Below are 17,362 nucleotides of genomic sequence, written 5' to 3' on the forward strand. Positions count from 1 at the left end.
ATCGACTTGAACACGTTGGGTAGGATCATTCCGTCACCCACATATTTGTGTTATTACATAAATAGGCAGTTCAATTTGGTCTCAAGCCTCTTGACTGGTCTGAAACCAGCCACCCGAATCGTCAATGGCGAGCTATTCATTGCCGCTGAGCCGGAACACTACCGATTTAAACACAGCTTGCGGCGTCCCGAAGTCTCGGCGTCCAAGACGATCCGTACCCGTCGTTGCCGCCTTGTTCCGGAGTGCCAGGCACACTGCGAATACACGTGCACAGGCGCGCCAACTTTGCCATTATTCATGGGCATGGAGTACTACCCGCTCCGTTGCCAACGAAGATCCGTTTCGAGTACGGAGTACTCGTCAAGAGCAAGACATTAAGAACTATTGGGCGGGAGCAGCGTCTCCCGAATTCTCAACCGTTGCCTTCGCCATTCGAGAAACAAGACCCCATCTTGCTCCACCACGGCGGGAAACCCATTCCACTCGACGTCCATCCCCAGCCACCCGGGAAGACTGCCAACGATGCCCAGCACCCAATCCCGCCAATCCAAGCCTTTCCTCTCCCAAACGAGCCGGGATACCCTATTCCCTTGCTGCCAAACGTTTTTAAGCTAACACTCACCGCAGATCTGCGTGTCCATCTCCCGACCACTGGTCTGCAACTTGACTCCATCTCCCTCGTGCTGCATCACCATTGGTCAGGAGCACTTCTGCCACGAGGTCTGGCTACATTCTGAAGCGTCTAGGTGTAGACTTTCGGGGCGGCTTGCCCTAGAGCCGCCTCGAACCCAGACGGCTTGCAGCGTCGATACGGCTCAAAGGAATGGACAGGTCCAGTCAATTCACCGTTTCCGCCACGAACTCCTTCGGTAGAAAAGAAGTTGGCATCGAGATTCACGGTCGAGGAATGCTGGCACAGGCTGAGTTCTCTGTCACCAAGAACCCTGCTTAGCAACACTCCGTTTGCCTAGCGCTGGCTTTAAGACACAGGCATGTCAACTTCGCGAAGAGACGGCGCGAAACTATGACTTCATCACTTTGCGACAACACACATACCATACAAAGAAGGTGGATATTCGCTTAGCCGGCTCTCGAATTGTTCGAAGAGTATTTGGACGAGTATCAAGTCTAAAATACGGTCGAGTCGCCCAACAATTATTAGTCCGCCATAGGCTTCCTTCTCTGTCTCTTTGAAATCATAAGAAGAGGCTGAGGTACGTCGTTCTCGCGATTGCTAGCTCGAGCTCGTATGACCGCTAGGCGACTTGTGAACTCTGGCGAGCAGAATGTTTTGTTCGAGAGCTGCACTGTATCCATTACCAACACGGCTAGTGCCCGTTGGGTCCAATGGCCATATTAATATCGTTCAAATAGAATGAGGCAGAGCCGCAGATTGGGTCAAGTGCCTACTTGCTCTGCTTCACCTTGTTTCAATGACAGGAATCCTCTCACAAACTAGGGAGAGAAATTCCCTACCAGATGTGACTAGCTGCATAGTAGGTCCCCGTTCCACTCTTGGACCCATGGAGACAGACATTGATATTGGACTTCATCGTCAGGTGGGATGCATTTCGAAATCATCGGAAGCATACGAGCCCAGATGCCATCGGCCTTCGTTGAAACTACAATAACCAACGGTCTTTAGACGAGACTGCACCGCTCGCTTTCGAGAAAGTAGTAACGCTATAAGTTTGTGCTAGGTACCAGAGAAGTCTCGGCAATGCTATCGGACTACGTATGAACGCTCCGGCAAAGCGTAATCTAGTCATAGTCAAGCATGGTTTGATCTTGAACAACGACGTGACTACCAAAAGTTAGAGATGGCAAGGCATCAAAGGAAGCGAGGAAGCTCGGCTGTCCCTGGTTTGGTGAAGTTTCGGTTCTGGAGGACGAAGAGCATGTTCTCGGCATGCAAGATCTCCTCAAACTTCAAGCATTTGAACCTGATGATGTGTCTGAAGGTGGTGATTATCGCGTGGGCGCAAGAGTCCTCTGTGTAAGGGCCTTTGCGTTGTGGGTTGCAACTCGTCAAAAGGGAGTTTGACGCAACACCCAAGAGCGTTCTGTCCGTTTGAAAGGCTTGCAAGTGCAACAGTCAAGGTTGAAAGGTTCCGATGGCTAAACACGGAGGAGTGCAAATGGCGCAAGTCTGTGTACAGACAGTTGCATTCGTCCAACCAGACAAGTCCTTCCATAAGAAAAGTTGACAGATTGCGAGAATTTTCAAACAGAATTTTCCCTAAAGGGGCAAGCTAGACAGCGCAGCCTTACGAAACAAGCCTTGATCTTACCTCTGGCGTCATAGGAGTTCCGAATTTTCACTTCTCGATGATCTACGCTCGGTATTGTGGAATTGAGTGGGCGAAACTCCATGGAGACAAGATTCCGCGAAGAAGAATACCCACCATAGTGAAGAGCCAATGAAGGTCCGTAGCTATAGATCTTCAGGAACTTAGTCTCGGGAACTTGGCTGGTGGTGGAGAATGGCGGCCAAGGAGTGGACACGGAATGTCATCAATGTCCACGGCATAGAGAAAAGAACTGGAGCAAGGGATCTCGGTGTGTCAAGCGACATCGGGCTAACCCCGCAGCCGGCAGTCGGGGGCCGGCTACCGACAACCGCGCAGCCGATCGACGCGGACGTCGGGGCTACCCCACCACCCTCACCGAGCTGACCGATTGCACTTCGTAGCAAAGAGATCGAAACGGCCAAAGTTGAGACACGAGATTCTTGGACGAGATCTACAAGATTTCAGATAAGCTGCTGTCAAAAGCCTATCCAAAGGATCGGGTCCACGTTGAACTGTTCAGCACACTGTTCTGTAACACGTGGAACGGCCCATAGTCTGGAACGATCTGTGCCAAGACATACGCTGGAAGTCCTGCGAAGAGCGACATATCGCCATCGTGATAATCTGAATGGCGCGCAAGAGGTCATCATGGTCGTTCGGAATACGGAATTGCCATATCTTATGAGTCTTGGAACTCGATAGGGCGCCAAGACTGACCAAGGGCGGAAGACGCTTGATATTCTCAGCCCTTCCGTTGGCGGGCTTCCCAAGTCGAGGTTACAAGTGTCTAGCCTACAGCCAAGAGGCTCGGCGCCAGCACGCCAGATGAGGCAGGAATTGCAACTTTGACAACGTCTCTGCAGCTTGTACTACAGCTTTTGGCACAAAATTGTCCTGCAATTGCGCGTTTTCGGGAGTCGGGACGAGGGTAGAACGTGGCGCAGGGTCCCTGATGATTGATATCGGGGGGTTATCAAGCCACATTTGGCGGGGTATTTTGGATTGGCATTCTTCATTGCGCCAAACTACCTTATCGACCGGGACCCTTGATGGAGAACTCGTTGCGCTGATATCGCAGGCTCCTACGCTGTTTCAAGGAGCCTCTGCTTCCTCCTCGACGTAACCTGAAGATGCGGTGTTCAGGCTAGGTTGAGGTGTTCTATCAGGCTACCATATTACCAATACCCGTCCCGACGCCAAAAGATGCCGGAACACCGAGCCGCGACATTGCAAAACAGCGACCCCACGGCTTCATGGATCTCCCATGGGTCAGTCTCCGGGTCAGACATGCAACAGCATGGAGAAAAGCAGACTTTTTCCGCGGCTACGCACCGCGACCAAGTCTCTTTTCGGACGGAATGGGATGGGATAGGATGGGACCTTACGGTAACTTATCGTGGCGAACATGACTTAGTCGTGGCTGACACCTCTACAAAGAGCCAACATTGGTAATTAAGAGTACATGGCATGCCGCCAAGGGAGGTACATGTGCAAGGTAGCGATCACGTCATTTGAACTAAACAGCCTCCAATTTTTACCTTGGACAACGGGGTATCCGTACAGCACCAGCAGCGCACCTCAGCAACACACGCAAGGCCGATTTGACGCCGGGAACGAGCAACAATTCTCTCACTTTGTCTCTCTGTCTGTCTGTCTGTCCGTGTGTCTGAGGAAAATAAAAGACACCTTTACCCTCGCCCATCTCCTCGGCAGACTCTCTCTCCCGCTTGTTCTCCTGTTTCTTCTACTTCATCCGTGAATCCCCTCCCATCTACCTCTTTATACCCAATATTCTCTTTACAACGAGAAGCTCCCGGCTCAATTCGTTGTGTGTTCCCTCTCTCCCTCTCTGAACGTTGTTTAGAGTGTGTCTCTTGACAAATCCCATACAACACCCTCCCTATTTCAAAGCTTCGCGCTTCCTCCAAAGAAATACACAATGGCCAACTCTCCCCACGGCGGTGTCCTCAAGGACCTTTTCTTGCGCGATGCGCCGCGCCAGTCTGAGCTTCTTGCTGAGGCCGACAAGCTCCCTTCCCTCCTGTTGACCGAGCGCCACCTCTGCGATCTCGAGCTGATTCTCAACGGTGGCTTCTCTCCCCTCGAAGGTACGTCGAGTTCACTGTCCGGGCTGCAACTGCTTCCTGCTGGCTGCTGCTGCTGCGGCGGCGGCGGCGGCGGCGGCGGCGGCTGGCCCCCCTCCTGCATCCGTTGCGCGACGACGGTGGTGGGGTTGCGTTGCGGAAGCGACCCCGCCATGATTTTTCTTTGGAGGGGCAAAGTTCCCCACGATTACGTTGCTCGCCCGAGAACAGCGGGACTGACTGTGGTGGCATCTCTACAGGTTTCATGACCGAGAAGGACTATAATGGGTACGTTGAAGACGCGAATAAAAAAATTCCTGATAAGATACTGGTTCCTAACATGCTTGGTGCAGAGTCGTCAAGGACAACCGTCTCGCTGATGGCAACCTCTTCTCCATGCCCATCACCCTCGATGTCTCCCAGCAGCAGATCGACACCCTCTCCATCAAGCCCGGTGCGCGCATCACCCTCCGCGACCTCAGAGACGACCGCAACCTGGCTATCCTCACTGTTGAGGATGTCTACAAGCCCGACAGGTAGGTTTTAACATGTCTACTGGGAATTGGCCTGAACTGACGTGTTTCTCTAGAGTCAAGGAGGCCATTGAGGTCTTTGGCAGCGATGACGACACCCACCCCGGTGTGAAGCACCTCTTCAACAACACCAGCGACTTCTACGTTGGTGGTAAGCTCGAGGCTATCCAGCGTCTTGCCCACTACGACTTCCTCGACCTCAGATGTAAGTCTATCGAGCCCTTGATTCGCACCAAGGTGGCAAGCCCAGAATATCGCGACTAACGAGTACCCAAAGTCACTCCCGCCGAGTTGAGACAGCACTTCGAGAAGCTCGGCTGGAACAAGGTCGTCGCTTTCCAGACTCGCAACCCCATGCACCGCGCTCACAGAGAGCTCACTGTCCGCGCCGCCCGCTCCCAACAAGCCAACGTCCTCATCCACCCCGTCGTCGGCATGACCAAGCCCGGTGACATTGACCACTTCACCCGTGTTCGTGTCTACAAGGCCCTCCTCCCTAGATACCCCAACGGCATGGCCGCCCTGGCCCTGCTGCCCCTGGCCATGCGCATGGGTGGCCCCCGCGAGGCCATCTGGCACGCCATCATCCGCAAGAACCACGGCGCCACGCACTTCATTGTCGGCCGCGACCACGCCGGCCCCGGCAAGAACAAGAACGGCAAGGACCACTACGGCCCGTACGACGCCCAGGTCGCCGTTCAGAAGTACTCTGACGAGCTCGGCATCACCATGGTCGAGTTCCAGGAGATGATTTACATCCCCGACCGCGACGAGTACCAGCCCGCCAACGAGATCGCCCCCGGCACCCACACCGCCAACATCTCCGGCACTGAGCTCCGCAACCGCCTCAAGACCGGCAAGGAGATCCCCGCGTGGTTCTCCTACCCCGAGGTCGTCAAGGTCCTGCGCGAGCAGAACCCCCTCCCCGCCCAAAAGGGTTTCACCATCTTCCTCACCGGCCTGCTCAACAGCGGAAAGGACCAGATCGCAAAGGCTCTCCAGGTCACCCTTAACCAGGGTGGCGGCCGCTCCGTCTCGCTCCTCCTCGGCGAGACGGTCCGCCACGAGCTCTCCTCCGAGCTCGGCTTCAGCCGCGAGGACCGCGACAAGAACGTCGGCCGCATCGCCTTCGTCGCCTCGGAGCTCACCCGCGCCGGCGCCGCCGTCATCGCCGCCCCCATCGCTCCGTTCGACGAGGCCCGCCAAAAGGCTCGCGAGCTGGTCGAGAAGGCCGGCCCCTTCTTCCTCGTGCACGTCGCTACCCCGCTCGAGTACGCCGAGAAGACGGACAAGCGCGGCATCTACGCCAAGGCGCGCAACGGCGACATCAAGGGCTTCACCGGTGTCGACGACCCGTACGAGGCGCCCGCCAAGGCTGACCTCGTCGTCAACCTCGAGCAGCAGACGGTCCGCTCCATTGTCCACCAGATTGTCCTGCTCCTCGAGAGTCAGGGTCTCCTGGACCGTTTGTAAATGTTTTTCTTACTCTTACAGACATTTTACAGAGCGATATAAGTTGTGATTTATACGGCATAGAGCGTAAATGCGCGTAGACCCCCTCTTCTCAAAGCGCAAAAAAATTCGGGTGGATGGATATATATATCGGAGTTGAGACCTTCAAAGACAACCTTGGGATAAGAAAAGTTGTTTGATGATTTTTACGAGTTATTTTACACAAGAGATGGTTTTACATAGCATCATATAGTTGGCTAGGGGGTGTAGGGGTTATCTGTGTCTTTTGGATAGCACTGTTCTCCGAAGTATAGCTGAATGGAATGGAACGACATTGGAATGATACTGCTCCGTGGGATCGATACCAGATAGCTGTGGTGGTGAAACGAGGAAATATCCAACGTGATGGTTGCAGATGAGATATGCTTACAGGAAACACAATCAGTCGAGATCAAGTAGCTACTTACACCTACAATGCCTAGTCAAAAGTCTGGTCACACCATTAAGCCACCACCAAAAAAGGTCCCCGTTTTTAACGATAAATATGTGTTACGAGCATATATTATCCCGATATTGTAGTATATATAGGCGATAATAGACTATTTATGAAAATATAAATAATAAGCTTATCTTGAGCTTTCGGGGTTTTGGTGGTAGGTCCTTAACGGTGTGACCAGACTTTTGACCAGTGGTTGTACTTTACCTTACCTAGGACTTCGAACAACCCTCGGATAATGGCATACAATACAGGTGATGGTGGGTTGGTTGATAATGATGGTGGTGCGCACGAGATGCATGGCCCGGGCGCTTAGCGCTGGGCGGGGCGGTGATTGGCAGCGGTTCGTTTTGTTGGTGCCCGATGGACGGCCGGGTTCGCGCGCATTCGGGGCAAGGGGGAGGGTATCAACACATGGTCGAGGTGGATTAGATTGGAGGGTTCAAGATGGGAGGGGTAAGGTTGGGCCAGGATGGGTTTATTTTGGGAAGTAAGGTATTTCACTCTGTACTGTAGGTAGGTACTTGAGAGTGTGTAAGATGGGGTGTTTGGAGGTGAGGTTGGTTCGTCGAGTTTATTTGATGGGAAGTGTAGCGAACCTACCTAGTGCGTGCATCATGTGTTGGTGCCAAATGTAAGGTCAGGAAGTATCTACATGTGTAGGTCTAGTCAGGTACGTGAGACATGGGCATTTCAATGTGAGGCAGTTTTGTCTCTCTCATGGGGGGGGGGCACTGTGACTGCGACTGCGGCTTTTTGTACCCGTACTATGAACTTGATCGTTTGCCTTTTCGAAATGCGAAGCGAGAGACAGTCATGACGGGAGGAAGGCGAGGTGCCTCGAGACAAAATCGGTTGATAGGGTCCCGTTTTGACCATTCTTGCTCGAGGTTATCCGAGATTATGTATGACGGGCGACTTAGGTAGAGAGAGTGGTTGGACATTCGAGCAGTGCTTGGCCCGAGACAGTGCAGCCGCCTTTGGTTTATCTAGTCTGGATGAGCCAGGCACGTCAGGCGCGACGCCAAAATCCTTGAGGAACGTGCTGGTCTATGTATTCAAGGTGCTAAAGTAAGGTAGGCAGATCATGTCCGGTGTTTAAAAATCCTTGGGAGCTGATGGTGCGAAATTGAAGAGGATGTCACACCGTGCGATATCAAGCTCTCGCTAGCTTTTGAAACGGTGGTTTTTTTTTTTTTTTTAAACCGTTTCACACGCTTGCTGTACACCGTGTGAAGAAACGTTGTCTGACGGCAGGATGTGTGGTGGTGGGTGTGGCCCGAGCTTCTGGCAGTGCCCGTTGTGGATCCCAAGGGACTTCCCACGGTATCATTGCGCAACTGCGTTGCAACTCAGCCCGGTGCCACGTCAGGTTCTGGCCACAGGTCTACCTCGTCGTGCTCCTCTCTCTCACCAAATCACTCATTCAATCAACACTTCCGTCTAGACATCCGTACTGAATAATGCGTTGCAGAAGGACATGTGTCACCGCCTGCTCTGATTCACTCTTCGCCAGCCTTCCCTGGACATCTATTTCCCCGTTATTCTTCTCCACCCCCTCCTTTGCTTTTACTCTGTGAGGCACGCAAGAAGCGGTAGCGTACGGATCCAATATCCATAGATGCAGTACTCCCTACCTAAGGTAGGGTAAAGACGGTGGAAAGGTACCTGCCTCTCAAGTGTGGGCCGCCCAGCCAGCCAGCCTACGGATACCTGTACCCAAAGTACCAACGTGCCAACCAACCCGCCCAGTTAGTTCCCTCCAACGCCTTACAGGGGTGGTGCTCCCCCTCTGATCGAATCACATTCGGCTGCGTTGCTCGTCAACTGCTTGCAACCGCCCGTCTTTCCACTCCCGTCTCCCACACACCTGTACGGAGTACCTACTCTGTACACTACCTTAGACTCATCCCTCCCGCCTGGCCTTGGCCTGCCCATGACTGTGAAGGTGCACCTCACTCATTCACTCCCTCGGTTGGGGGCATCCATCTTCCGTCTCGTCACTTACTTCTCTCGTCCTTCTTGCATCATTTCCCATTTTCCCACGACCCGACGAAGACGACAACTACGACAACTCGAAAAGTTAAACCCCATTCGTGACGCTCCAAACATTAGACGCAGCAAACGGCGGGCCAAACGGATTCTTCCCCCGCCACCTTACCGTTCGGTCCAAGTCAGGGGTGCGCATTTTTCCAGAAATTCCCCAGTTTTGTGACAACTCCCGCCCTCTTGCTCAAGACGACGAGGGTCGGTGAGCAAAACCCCAGACCAGGTCCTGCCTGCTTCGGTTCCCTCTTCCTTCTTCCCGCCAGGCTTTCTCGACAACGAAGAACGAAGAACGAAGAACGAAGAACTCAAACACTGAACCATTCCACCCTGAACCTCGAACGACGGTCCGCTTTGCCTTTTTGGCGAACAGAAACCTTCCTACCCACCCTCTTTGGCAAGCTGCGCTGTCGCTCACTACCACAGTGCTTTGCCTTTTACTCGCTGCGCCGACGGCATTTCGACCCGACCCCGTCACCGTCACTGTCAACCTCTCTACTACCTTACGGCTCGAAGAAATCCCCGCAGCACAGCAACTCGCCTAGCTCTCTCGGGCTACGCACCCATGCTCCGCCATGTCCTCCCAAGATCGTGACGTCGAGGTCGATGTCGACGCTGATGGCCGAGTAATCCCCCTCCCCGACTTTGGGGACATGCGCCCGCGCAAGGAGGCCGAGAAGGGTGAAAAGACCGAGAAGAAGGCCTCCCGAAGCAAATCAGAGCGCAGCAGCAGGACCGACAGAGAAAAGGGAGACAGGGAACACCGATCCCACCGCGTGAGCTCCCGCTCCTCAAAATCGAAAATCGCCGACGGCAGCGGCCTCGGCAGTGATCTCCATTCCCACTCCCACCGCCGTCACCGCACCCGCGAAGAACGAGACCGCGACCGAGAGAGAGACCGCGCCCACGATCGCTCCTCTTCCATGACCGACCTCATTCCCGAAATGTCTCGGACCTCGCTGACTGGTCCGGCGTCGACTGACCGCATCTCCCTTCCCTACCCGACCTTCAGCAAGGCCCACAGCAAGGAAGCCGTCCGCAATAGTCGCGAGGATGTATCAGGATCAGGCGTCGGCGCCACGAGGAGGGCCGATCCGTTCACTCCCGAAGCCACAGATCTGGGCGACAGCGAGCTCAAGCGATCTCAGAGCGTCGATCACTCCGAGAAGCAGCGCAGAAGTTCGTCCAAGAAGGAGTCGAGGCCGCCTAGTCCGCCCGAGACCGACTTGTCGGGCAAGAGACGATCCGCCACGCCCGAGGAGTCCTCAAAGAAGGTGCGTGAGGAGCGTTCGAGCTCGAGACTGAGTGGTGAGACATCCAAGAGAGATCGGGACGACAGGCCGAGCTCACGTCTCAGCGGTCTGTCGAGGTCCGGCTCCAGAGCCGACGATAAGTCCCGGGTGAGCTTCAAGTCGAAGACTAGCAGTCAGGCAACGTACGTAAAGTCGCCGGCGTTTCCACCCGGTGTGCAGGAAAGCTTGAACATCAAGCCGAGCACTTCCAGATCTTCCTCGAAGCGAAGCTCTTCGAGCAAGAAAAGCCGGCGCCCAGAGTATCACGATGGCGACTCATCTCCAGAAAGTCTGCAGGACTCATCTCCTAGAACCCCCACGCAAGCACCACCATTCCCACCGCCTTTCGCTATGAGCGACAAGCCTCCGGGGCCTCCTCCACAGGTCTACCCCGAGAACGACATCACACCATCGGCCACTCCAATGACTGATATGCCTCCTCCAACGGGGCCTCCCCCTCCCCCGCCACCACCTCCAGCGTTGGATGTGCAGGAAGCACCACGGGTGGACTACCTCTTACAGAACGGCGGCCTGATCCAGTCTATTCCGAAAACGTTTCTCTCTGTTCTGCCTCGCCAGAATGGCGCCCGGCCATCTAACCCGCCCCTGGTTGGCCCGCAGACTCTATTCGCACCCTTTTTCAACCTCCTGGACCAGTATAACTCGGTTCTCAACCGCAACGGCTCCGTAGCAGTTGCAACTGGTCATCGATCAGTAGCCCGCCGTCTTCTAGACCGCCTTGAAAACGTCTTTTCCAGAGAGCTTCCTGAGCACGGATGCACTTGTGTGGTATGTGAGAGAGGCCCCGATATTCAACATCGTGGCCTCGGCTGGGGAGAGGTCCTCGAATGGGTTAGTGGTCGCATTGATCTTCCACAGTGGCCGCCGTTTGACCTGGCCAGCTTGGGATCCAATGCCGCAGAAGTGTCAGCAGAGCTGCCACCGCGGCCCGACTCACCAGTCAAGATCGATCCTGATATTGCCGAGGAGTTCCGTGAGCACTACCTCAGACAGTCTAAGAAAGTCAGGGGAGCCGTGGACAAGTGGCTCAACACCTGCGGCGAGACCACCGCGCCGCCGCCTCAGGATGTCGACGACGAGACACTCACGTTTGCCATCCTTACAAACATGGACCCTGAGGATCAGCCGTATTTTAACGCGATTCTGGCTGGCTCTAACCACCCGAAGCCGGCGACAAGGGCTCCTACACCATTGCATCGCGCCCGCCCAGATCTCCTTGTCAGAGCCGGCTTGGCTCTACAACGTCTTTACAGACTGCAACAAGTACCCCGAGACGCAGAGGTTGCCATGTATCTCGTCAAGAACCCCCACACCCACGATCTCCTTGTCACAATGTCCGACATCAACACGCAAGAATGGGAGATCTTGACTTCTGGACGATTCGATGGCTTCCTCTGGTCTGGGGCTGATGGCGACGACACTCCCACGGCCGAATCCCGTGGTGCCACCCCTGCAAGTGGTTACTACCCCTCTCGGCCAGGGACTATGAGCCCCAGTGTGCGAGGAACTCCAGGCTTCTCGGCATCCCGCAACACTACACCATTCTCTGCCTACTCACGCGGCGCTACCCCTGCGTCCTTTGTGAGCAATGCATCATCCGCGGCGGCCAACAAGCAGGCAGTATCACGAGACGAGGAGATGGAGATGGCCGTCTTGGCAGAGGTAGAGCGAGAAATCTACCAGGGTATGGAGGCGTTGGAGGATGCGTTCGAAGCCCTTCACCTCAGGGCCGAAGTTGTCCGGACGGGATTGCGCAACCGCGGAGCAGGATTGATGCATAGCCTTCAAAGCCGCCGGCGGATCGATGTCCTGCCTAATCCGAGCTCCGGCAACTCACAGTCGTCAGGCTACGAGCGGCCCAGCTGGGCGCAAGGCGACTATGACGCCAACAGCGACAGCGAATGGGGAGGCGACGACTTTGAGCTGGCCCCCGACGATTCGGCGAGTAACATTAGCAGTTCACGCCATCGACGACCCAAGAGACGTACAGAGCGACGGACACCGGCGCCGATTGAGGAAGATGACGAGGAAAACTGAACTCTACGATACATGGAAAAAATAATGAAATGCGATTTTGTTTTTTGATTCGATTTTTTTTGCTTCCATGTTGGTTTTGCTGTCAGTGAGCCAGAAGCTTGTTTACGGAAGGGGGTTCTGTCTGAAAGATGAAACGAAATGATGTCAGAGTCACGAAAGTTTATGGTTGTTTTGAAAATACCAAGGTGGAATTATGCGATGAAAGCTGTAGTGTTGGCCTGCCATTCGAGTTGGGACGGATGTCGATGCGATGACCAACGGAATAGGGGGCGGGACAAATGGAGGTTTGTCGAAGGGTGGAAGGGGTGGAAGAAAGTATGGACGGGAACATTGGCATCTTGTTCTTCCATTCTCTGACGAATGATCCCCGGAAGGATGGGTACGACGTTCCCAAACGCAGAAATCATCATCGCATGCGTTAGAGGTCTACTTGAAGTTGCTCATTTTGGTCGATCGCGAGGTTGTCCGCCTGTTGCGAGAGCGCGCGAAATTGGCATGCGTCTCCATGGCCTTTTCAATCTTTTTTTTTTTCCAGCTTGCATTGTCATGGAGTCTTGGGTTTTATTTTTTCATCGCTGTCATAAGGCGAGAGGTCAGGCTTGGTTGGTTCTTACCTCAAACTTACCTCTACTCAAAATTCAACGTTTCCAAGGCCCATAATTATGTCTTGTTGATATGCGCGATTCTACTTGTTCCCAGCCGTTGTGATGTATGTGCTGTCTTCTTTGCGAGTGAAGGCTTCCCAAGCAAGTATCCCCGCCCTCGTCGCCCTTGGTCTCTTCATCGGCCCGTTGGCTTTGGTTACGCCGTCGGCCAGTCACTCCACTGACTTATGATCCCAGAGCAAGGAGGAGAGGATACGAATCATGTAATCAATCGCTGTATTTGATTTACCGAGAAAGCAGAGATGCGTACGGGTTTATCTATAATGCTGAATTCAGCTCTCCCGCTGGTATTGGAAATATCTCCTCACTTAGATGTTGTTGATGACCCAAAGAGATGATGGTGATAGTTCGCCCTCCCATGTAAGGAGGCACTCTCCAAATGCGCTCCATGCTTCAAATCCATCCCGCAGCAAAATCACTCCTCCCTTGACACCAGGTTGTTTCCGCCAGCGTGTCCAAGCTCAAATCAAAGATGCTGTCAATCCACTTCCATTCTATCGCCCTGGGAAGCCCCCAGAACCTGACCGAGATTCCGGGTACCTCGTTTCACAGCCTCGGCGTTCCTGCCCGCAGCCTCGAACTCTTTCAATTCCTTATAGGCTCTCTTCGCATTCGACTCGAGCGTTCTCTTGTCCTTCTTGGTCGACTTTTGCATGGCATTGGCAGCCCGGGCGAGGGGGAAGAGCACGTCCTGGAGACATGTACGGAGGGCCTGGTTGTCGTTGCGGAGCTGGGTCATCGCGGAATTTTGTTTCTTGAGGAAAGCTGTGTGCGCCTCCAATTCCATGGCGAGTTTGTAGATATTGTTGGCCTGGTCTCCAGTAGCCCGCTCAAGGTTGTCGAGTTTCTGTGTCTGGGCGAGGAGCTGACCGCCTTGGTCTTGAAGTTGAGTAGTATGGTTACCCGAAAGAGCAGCCAGCTTCTTGACTTTGTGCAGGCCTCGTCGAAGGTCCTTCGTAGAAACTCGCTTCCCTCTCTTAGAGGAGGACGATGACGGACTTTGGGGCTTGTTGGACAAGAGTCTGACGTCTTGATTGATCGATTTAGTTGACTTCGTCTCGTTCGTCAGCTGTTCGGCGGACTTGGCGACGCCATCGATCTTTGAAGCCTGTTCAGGTTCGGTATCGGGCATGCCTTGGAGATAAAGACCGGCCGACGACTCGGCCGCTGACTCCCCGTTCTGGCTGGCAATGACCCTGGGGGGCTTTGGTGGCTGTAAAGTGGCTAGCAGCGGCAAGGCCTTCTTGGGACTGGCGATTGCAGCTTCCGCAGAAGATGAAGCCTGCCGAGTAGATTGACCGGAGGGCTGAACATCCTCATCTTCGGGATCCTCGAGCAAGGAGATCGCGTTATCAAAGGGATATCCCCTCTTTTGCTGCTTGGCTTCAGCCAGAACCACCTCCGCATTGTTATCCGACTTGGATTCCAATTTCTCAGAGGAACGCTTCAAACTGGGCGACCCTCTGGCAGGCTGCTTCTTCTTCTCAGAGTGTGGCAATGTCGGATTGCAGCATTTGGTCGCGTCCCAGCCAGCAATCTCGAGCATGGTGACGATATCCTGCGGTAGTCTGAGACTGTTGATAAGTCGGATCGACTCCATCAGCGGCGCCGAAGGGGGCCGTTGCTTGTACTGGGTTGCCTTCCAGTCCTTCATGAAGTCGCCATACGCTCTCTGCTCACTGAGTGCGTTTGGCTTCTTCTTATCCGAGTCCCAAAGGACAGCGGAAATGTGAGTGTCGACAACCTTGCTTGAGGCTGGGTAGCGTTCATAGCTGGGATCTTTCTGGCGCCTGGCCCATCTCTTCCAACCATCGAACTTCTCACCCTTGTATGGCTTGGGTCTTCCATTTGCCGGCATCATGGCGGACTTCAAGGAAGAAGTCGCTTCCTTCTGAGTAGGAACTTGTGCCGGAGGGTGCTGCTGTGAAGTTGCAGTCGCCCGAGGCGAGTCGTTGGTGTTAGCACTCTTGCTTGGTTTGGCTGTCACTTGGTCAACAGAAGCGGATTGGGAAGGGACAGCCGGCTGCGGCGTTCCCTTGACAGCGGGTGCCAAGGGTGAGATTGCCTGAAATTCAGCAGTCGCGAAGAACGAAGTTGAAGGCGAAGGTCCCACAACCGGAGGAGGTGCCGTCAATGTCGTCGGCGGCGTCACCGGTTTGGCCTGGCTCTGCTGGGAAGACATCTCTGCAGGCGCTGACGTACTCATGTTTAGATGAGGAAGATGGATTGGGGATGGATAAGTCGCAACGTTCGAAGGCCGAGAAAAGGCAGAAGGAGGAGGGCCGAAACCTGAAGAAGAAGAAGAAGAAGAAGAAGAAGAAGGAGCGTTTTCCGGCTCAGCTTGCCTTTCGAAAGCTTTTAGGAAGGACCAATTTCGAATCATAGCAATCGGGGGCTTCCTATCTTGGAAATGGCAGGTAGTGTGGTATTTCCCGGAACACGCTTCGATGCGTTGATAGTTTGCAGGATCTCAGTTCCGAGTGCCAGAGAGATGGAGCGTAGCCGAAGACGTGTTGAGCCGCGAGCGATCAAGCCGCAAAACTTGTTGTTCGTCAGAAACTGTGCCTGTCGTCTTGTTGAATGATTCTAAGCTGTAAATGTAAGAGTATTATGATGAGGCAAGTAGAACCCCAAGCGTGGTTGACTTTATTGGTGTGGAAGGTGGCACGTTCGATGAGGGAAGCGAGAATGAATCGTGATTTATACCCAGCTTTTTACGTGCCTTCCGCGAGGGAGAGTGGTCAGTCTTGTTTTCGCTTGTGTGACTTGTGCTGGAAGGCAAAGTTGGCGAGACGGAAGAAGACGGAGAGGCAGAGGGGATTTATAACCTTCTACTGTAGGGCAATCAGTTGTGGGCAATTCTCTTGGGCTATGGTTCAAATAGGATCCGGTATCTTCGAGGTATCTGGATGTAGAGACGCATGGAAGTTATTAGCGACTGAGTTGCTTCTCAAACTTGGTAAACTTCACACTAAAGTGACTTGGCACCCTGAGTAAGACCAAGGTGCCCGTTCCCTCAGTCTCAAGGCCTCCTATCTTACCTTCTGAGGATTGGTAGTTGGAAGAATTTTTTCAAGGTCATTTCCTTCAGAAGTATCGCGCCCTTCGCAAGGTTTCCTATTACTCCCATGGCCAGGGTGAAAAGGGGGGCCATTCATCGTGGGCAGAACACTGGTACGACTGACTACCAGGCAAGTTCAACGACAACAGCGATAATATATTCGGACTGTTCTCACTTATTACTCAAAGTGCAAAACGGCCTTGGGACAAGGTTTGAAAGGCGTATGACGGCTTTAACTTGATGGCACGCAAGTTAATAACGTGGAATATCCTATCTTCACGTCTTTGTCCGACACCCTTCACTTCATCGCACCACCAATTCGGATTCTTTTCCCTTTGCTCAGAGAGAAATTCAATACAGATTGATGTTCGATTTTCAAGGAACCCACAATTGATGACAGGCCAGCAGAGGCATAAACATCCCTACCCAGCCGCCTCTCCCTCCATAATCATCCCCCACCACCTTATCCAACACATGCGACCATACCCACTGGAGAATTCGGGATCCCGTCCGCTCTCCCATAGACAAGCCAGTGAGGGCCAGAGTAGTAGTCAGGTCGGTGACGACTGGCGAATGCCTGGTGTTGCATGTATTTTTATTTTTGCATTTTTTTCTCACTTGGTTGGTTGGTGATGTTGTCCCAAGCCGACGCAACAGGTTGAGTTGGTCGATGTCCACACAAAAAAGTAAATCACGTACCTTTGCAAGGTGGGCCGCTATGAACATACCCTCATCAGTTGCATGACCGCCTACCTACCTCGCAGCAGAAAGCGACAGTCCTAGACGGGATGTAAGGGTAGACAGGCACGGACATGGCCTGGCTACCAAAAGAGCAAGATATCTTGATCCACATGGGTAAGCCGCCGTCTTCCCTGTCGTGTCACTAGCCCTCCTTCTTCAACATACAAGCCATGTGCATTTCAGTATCATTGGCTTGGGCCAATCCGTCGAGGCAACGGGGCGGCATCGGAAGGAAGGGACTCGGAATCAGGATGTGGCATGGAACTTCTAAGCAGTCATAAACAATTCTTCACGTCCCTATCACTCGAGTAGAACAAGGACCCAAAGGACCAAGAAGTGTTGAAATGATTTTTGAATTGTTGGAGGGTTTTGGGGGAATTTTTAACTACTTACGACCTGGGGCATCATGAGCTATACATCCACACAACACGCGGGCCCCCCGTACGATGCTATGCCTGCCGCCGGTTTAAAATAAAAAGACGGCCATGACGACGACAATCGGAACACCCTCTGTGACGCCCATTGAAAATCCGAGCAGAAACAACAACAAGTCCCGTCTTCCCCCCTTCCTACTCCCTCCTCCACAACTGCCGACGACAGGGGAGGCTGTGTTTTTTTTTGCGGGGGACCCACTCAGTCTTTC

The 17,362-nt window shown here is 53.6% G+C and overlaps 3 protein-coding genes across 3 annotated transcripts; 2 read left to right on the forward strand and 1 right to left on the reverse strand.

The window, feature by feature from the left end:
- Window positions 1–4,230: 4,230 nt before the first annotated feature.
- BDP81DRAFT_458111 (sulfate adenylyltransferase) lies at window positions 4,231–6,381 on the forward strand (the record flags this gene model as incomplete). The annotated part of the gene is made up of 5 exons (XM_060593372.1): window positions 4,231–4,399; window positions 4,636–4,663; window positions 4,729–4,911; window positions 4,965–5,113; window positions 5,186–6,381. 5 exons carry the CDS (start codon window positions 4,231–4,233, stop codon window positions 6,379–6,381), a joined length of 1,725 nt encoding a protein of 574 aa, XP_060449881.1.
- A 3,174-nt stretch (window positions 6,382–9,555) lies between these two features.
- Window positions 9,556–12,252, forward strand: BDP81DRAFT_310201 (uncharacterized protein; the record flags this gene model as incomplete). Its single annotated transcript, XM_060583619.1, has 2 exons — window positions 9,556–10,180; window positions 10,229–12,252. 2 exons carry the CDS (start codon window positions 9,556–9,558, stop codon window positions 12,250–12,252), a joined length of 2,649 nt encoding a protein of 882 aa, XP_060449882.1.
- A 1,179-nt stretch (window positions 12,253–13,431) lies between these two features.
- BDP81DRAFT_282732 (uncharacterized protein) lies at window positions 13,432–13,638 on the reverse strand (the record flags this gene model as incomplete). The annotated part of the gene is made up of 1 exon (XM_060583012.1): window positions 13,432–13,638. A coding segment is annotated over one exon (207 nt), but the record flags the coding sequence as incomplete, so codon positions are not given.
- Between the last annotated feature and the right edge of the window lie 3,724 nt (window positions 13,639–17,362).

The sequence above is a fragment of the Colletotrichum phormii genome, assembly GCF_030913505.1.
Source record: "Colletotrichum phormii strain CBS 102054 chromosome Unknown BDP81scaffold_3, whole genome shotgun sequence".
Taxonomy (NCBI): Eukaryota; Fungi; Ascomycota; class Sordariomycetes; order Glomerellales; family Glomerellaceae; genus Colletotrichum; species Colletotrichum phormii.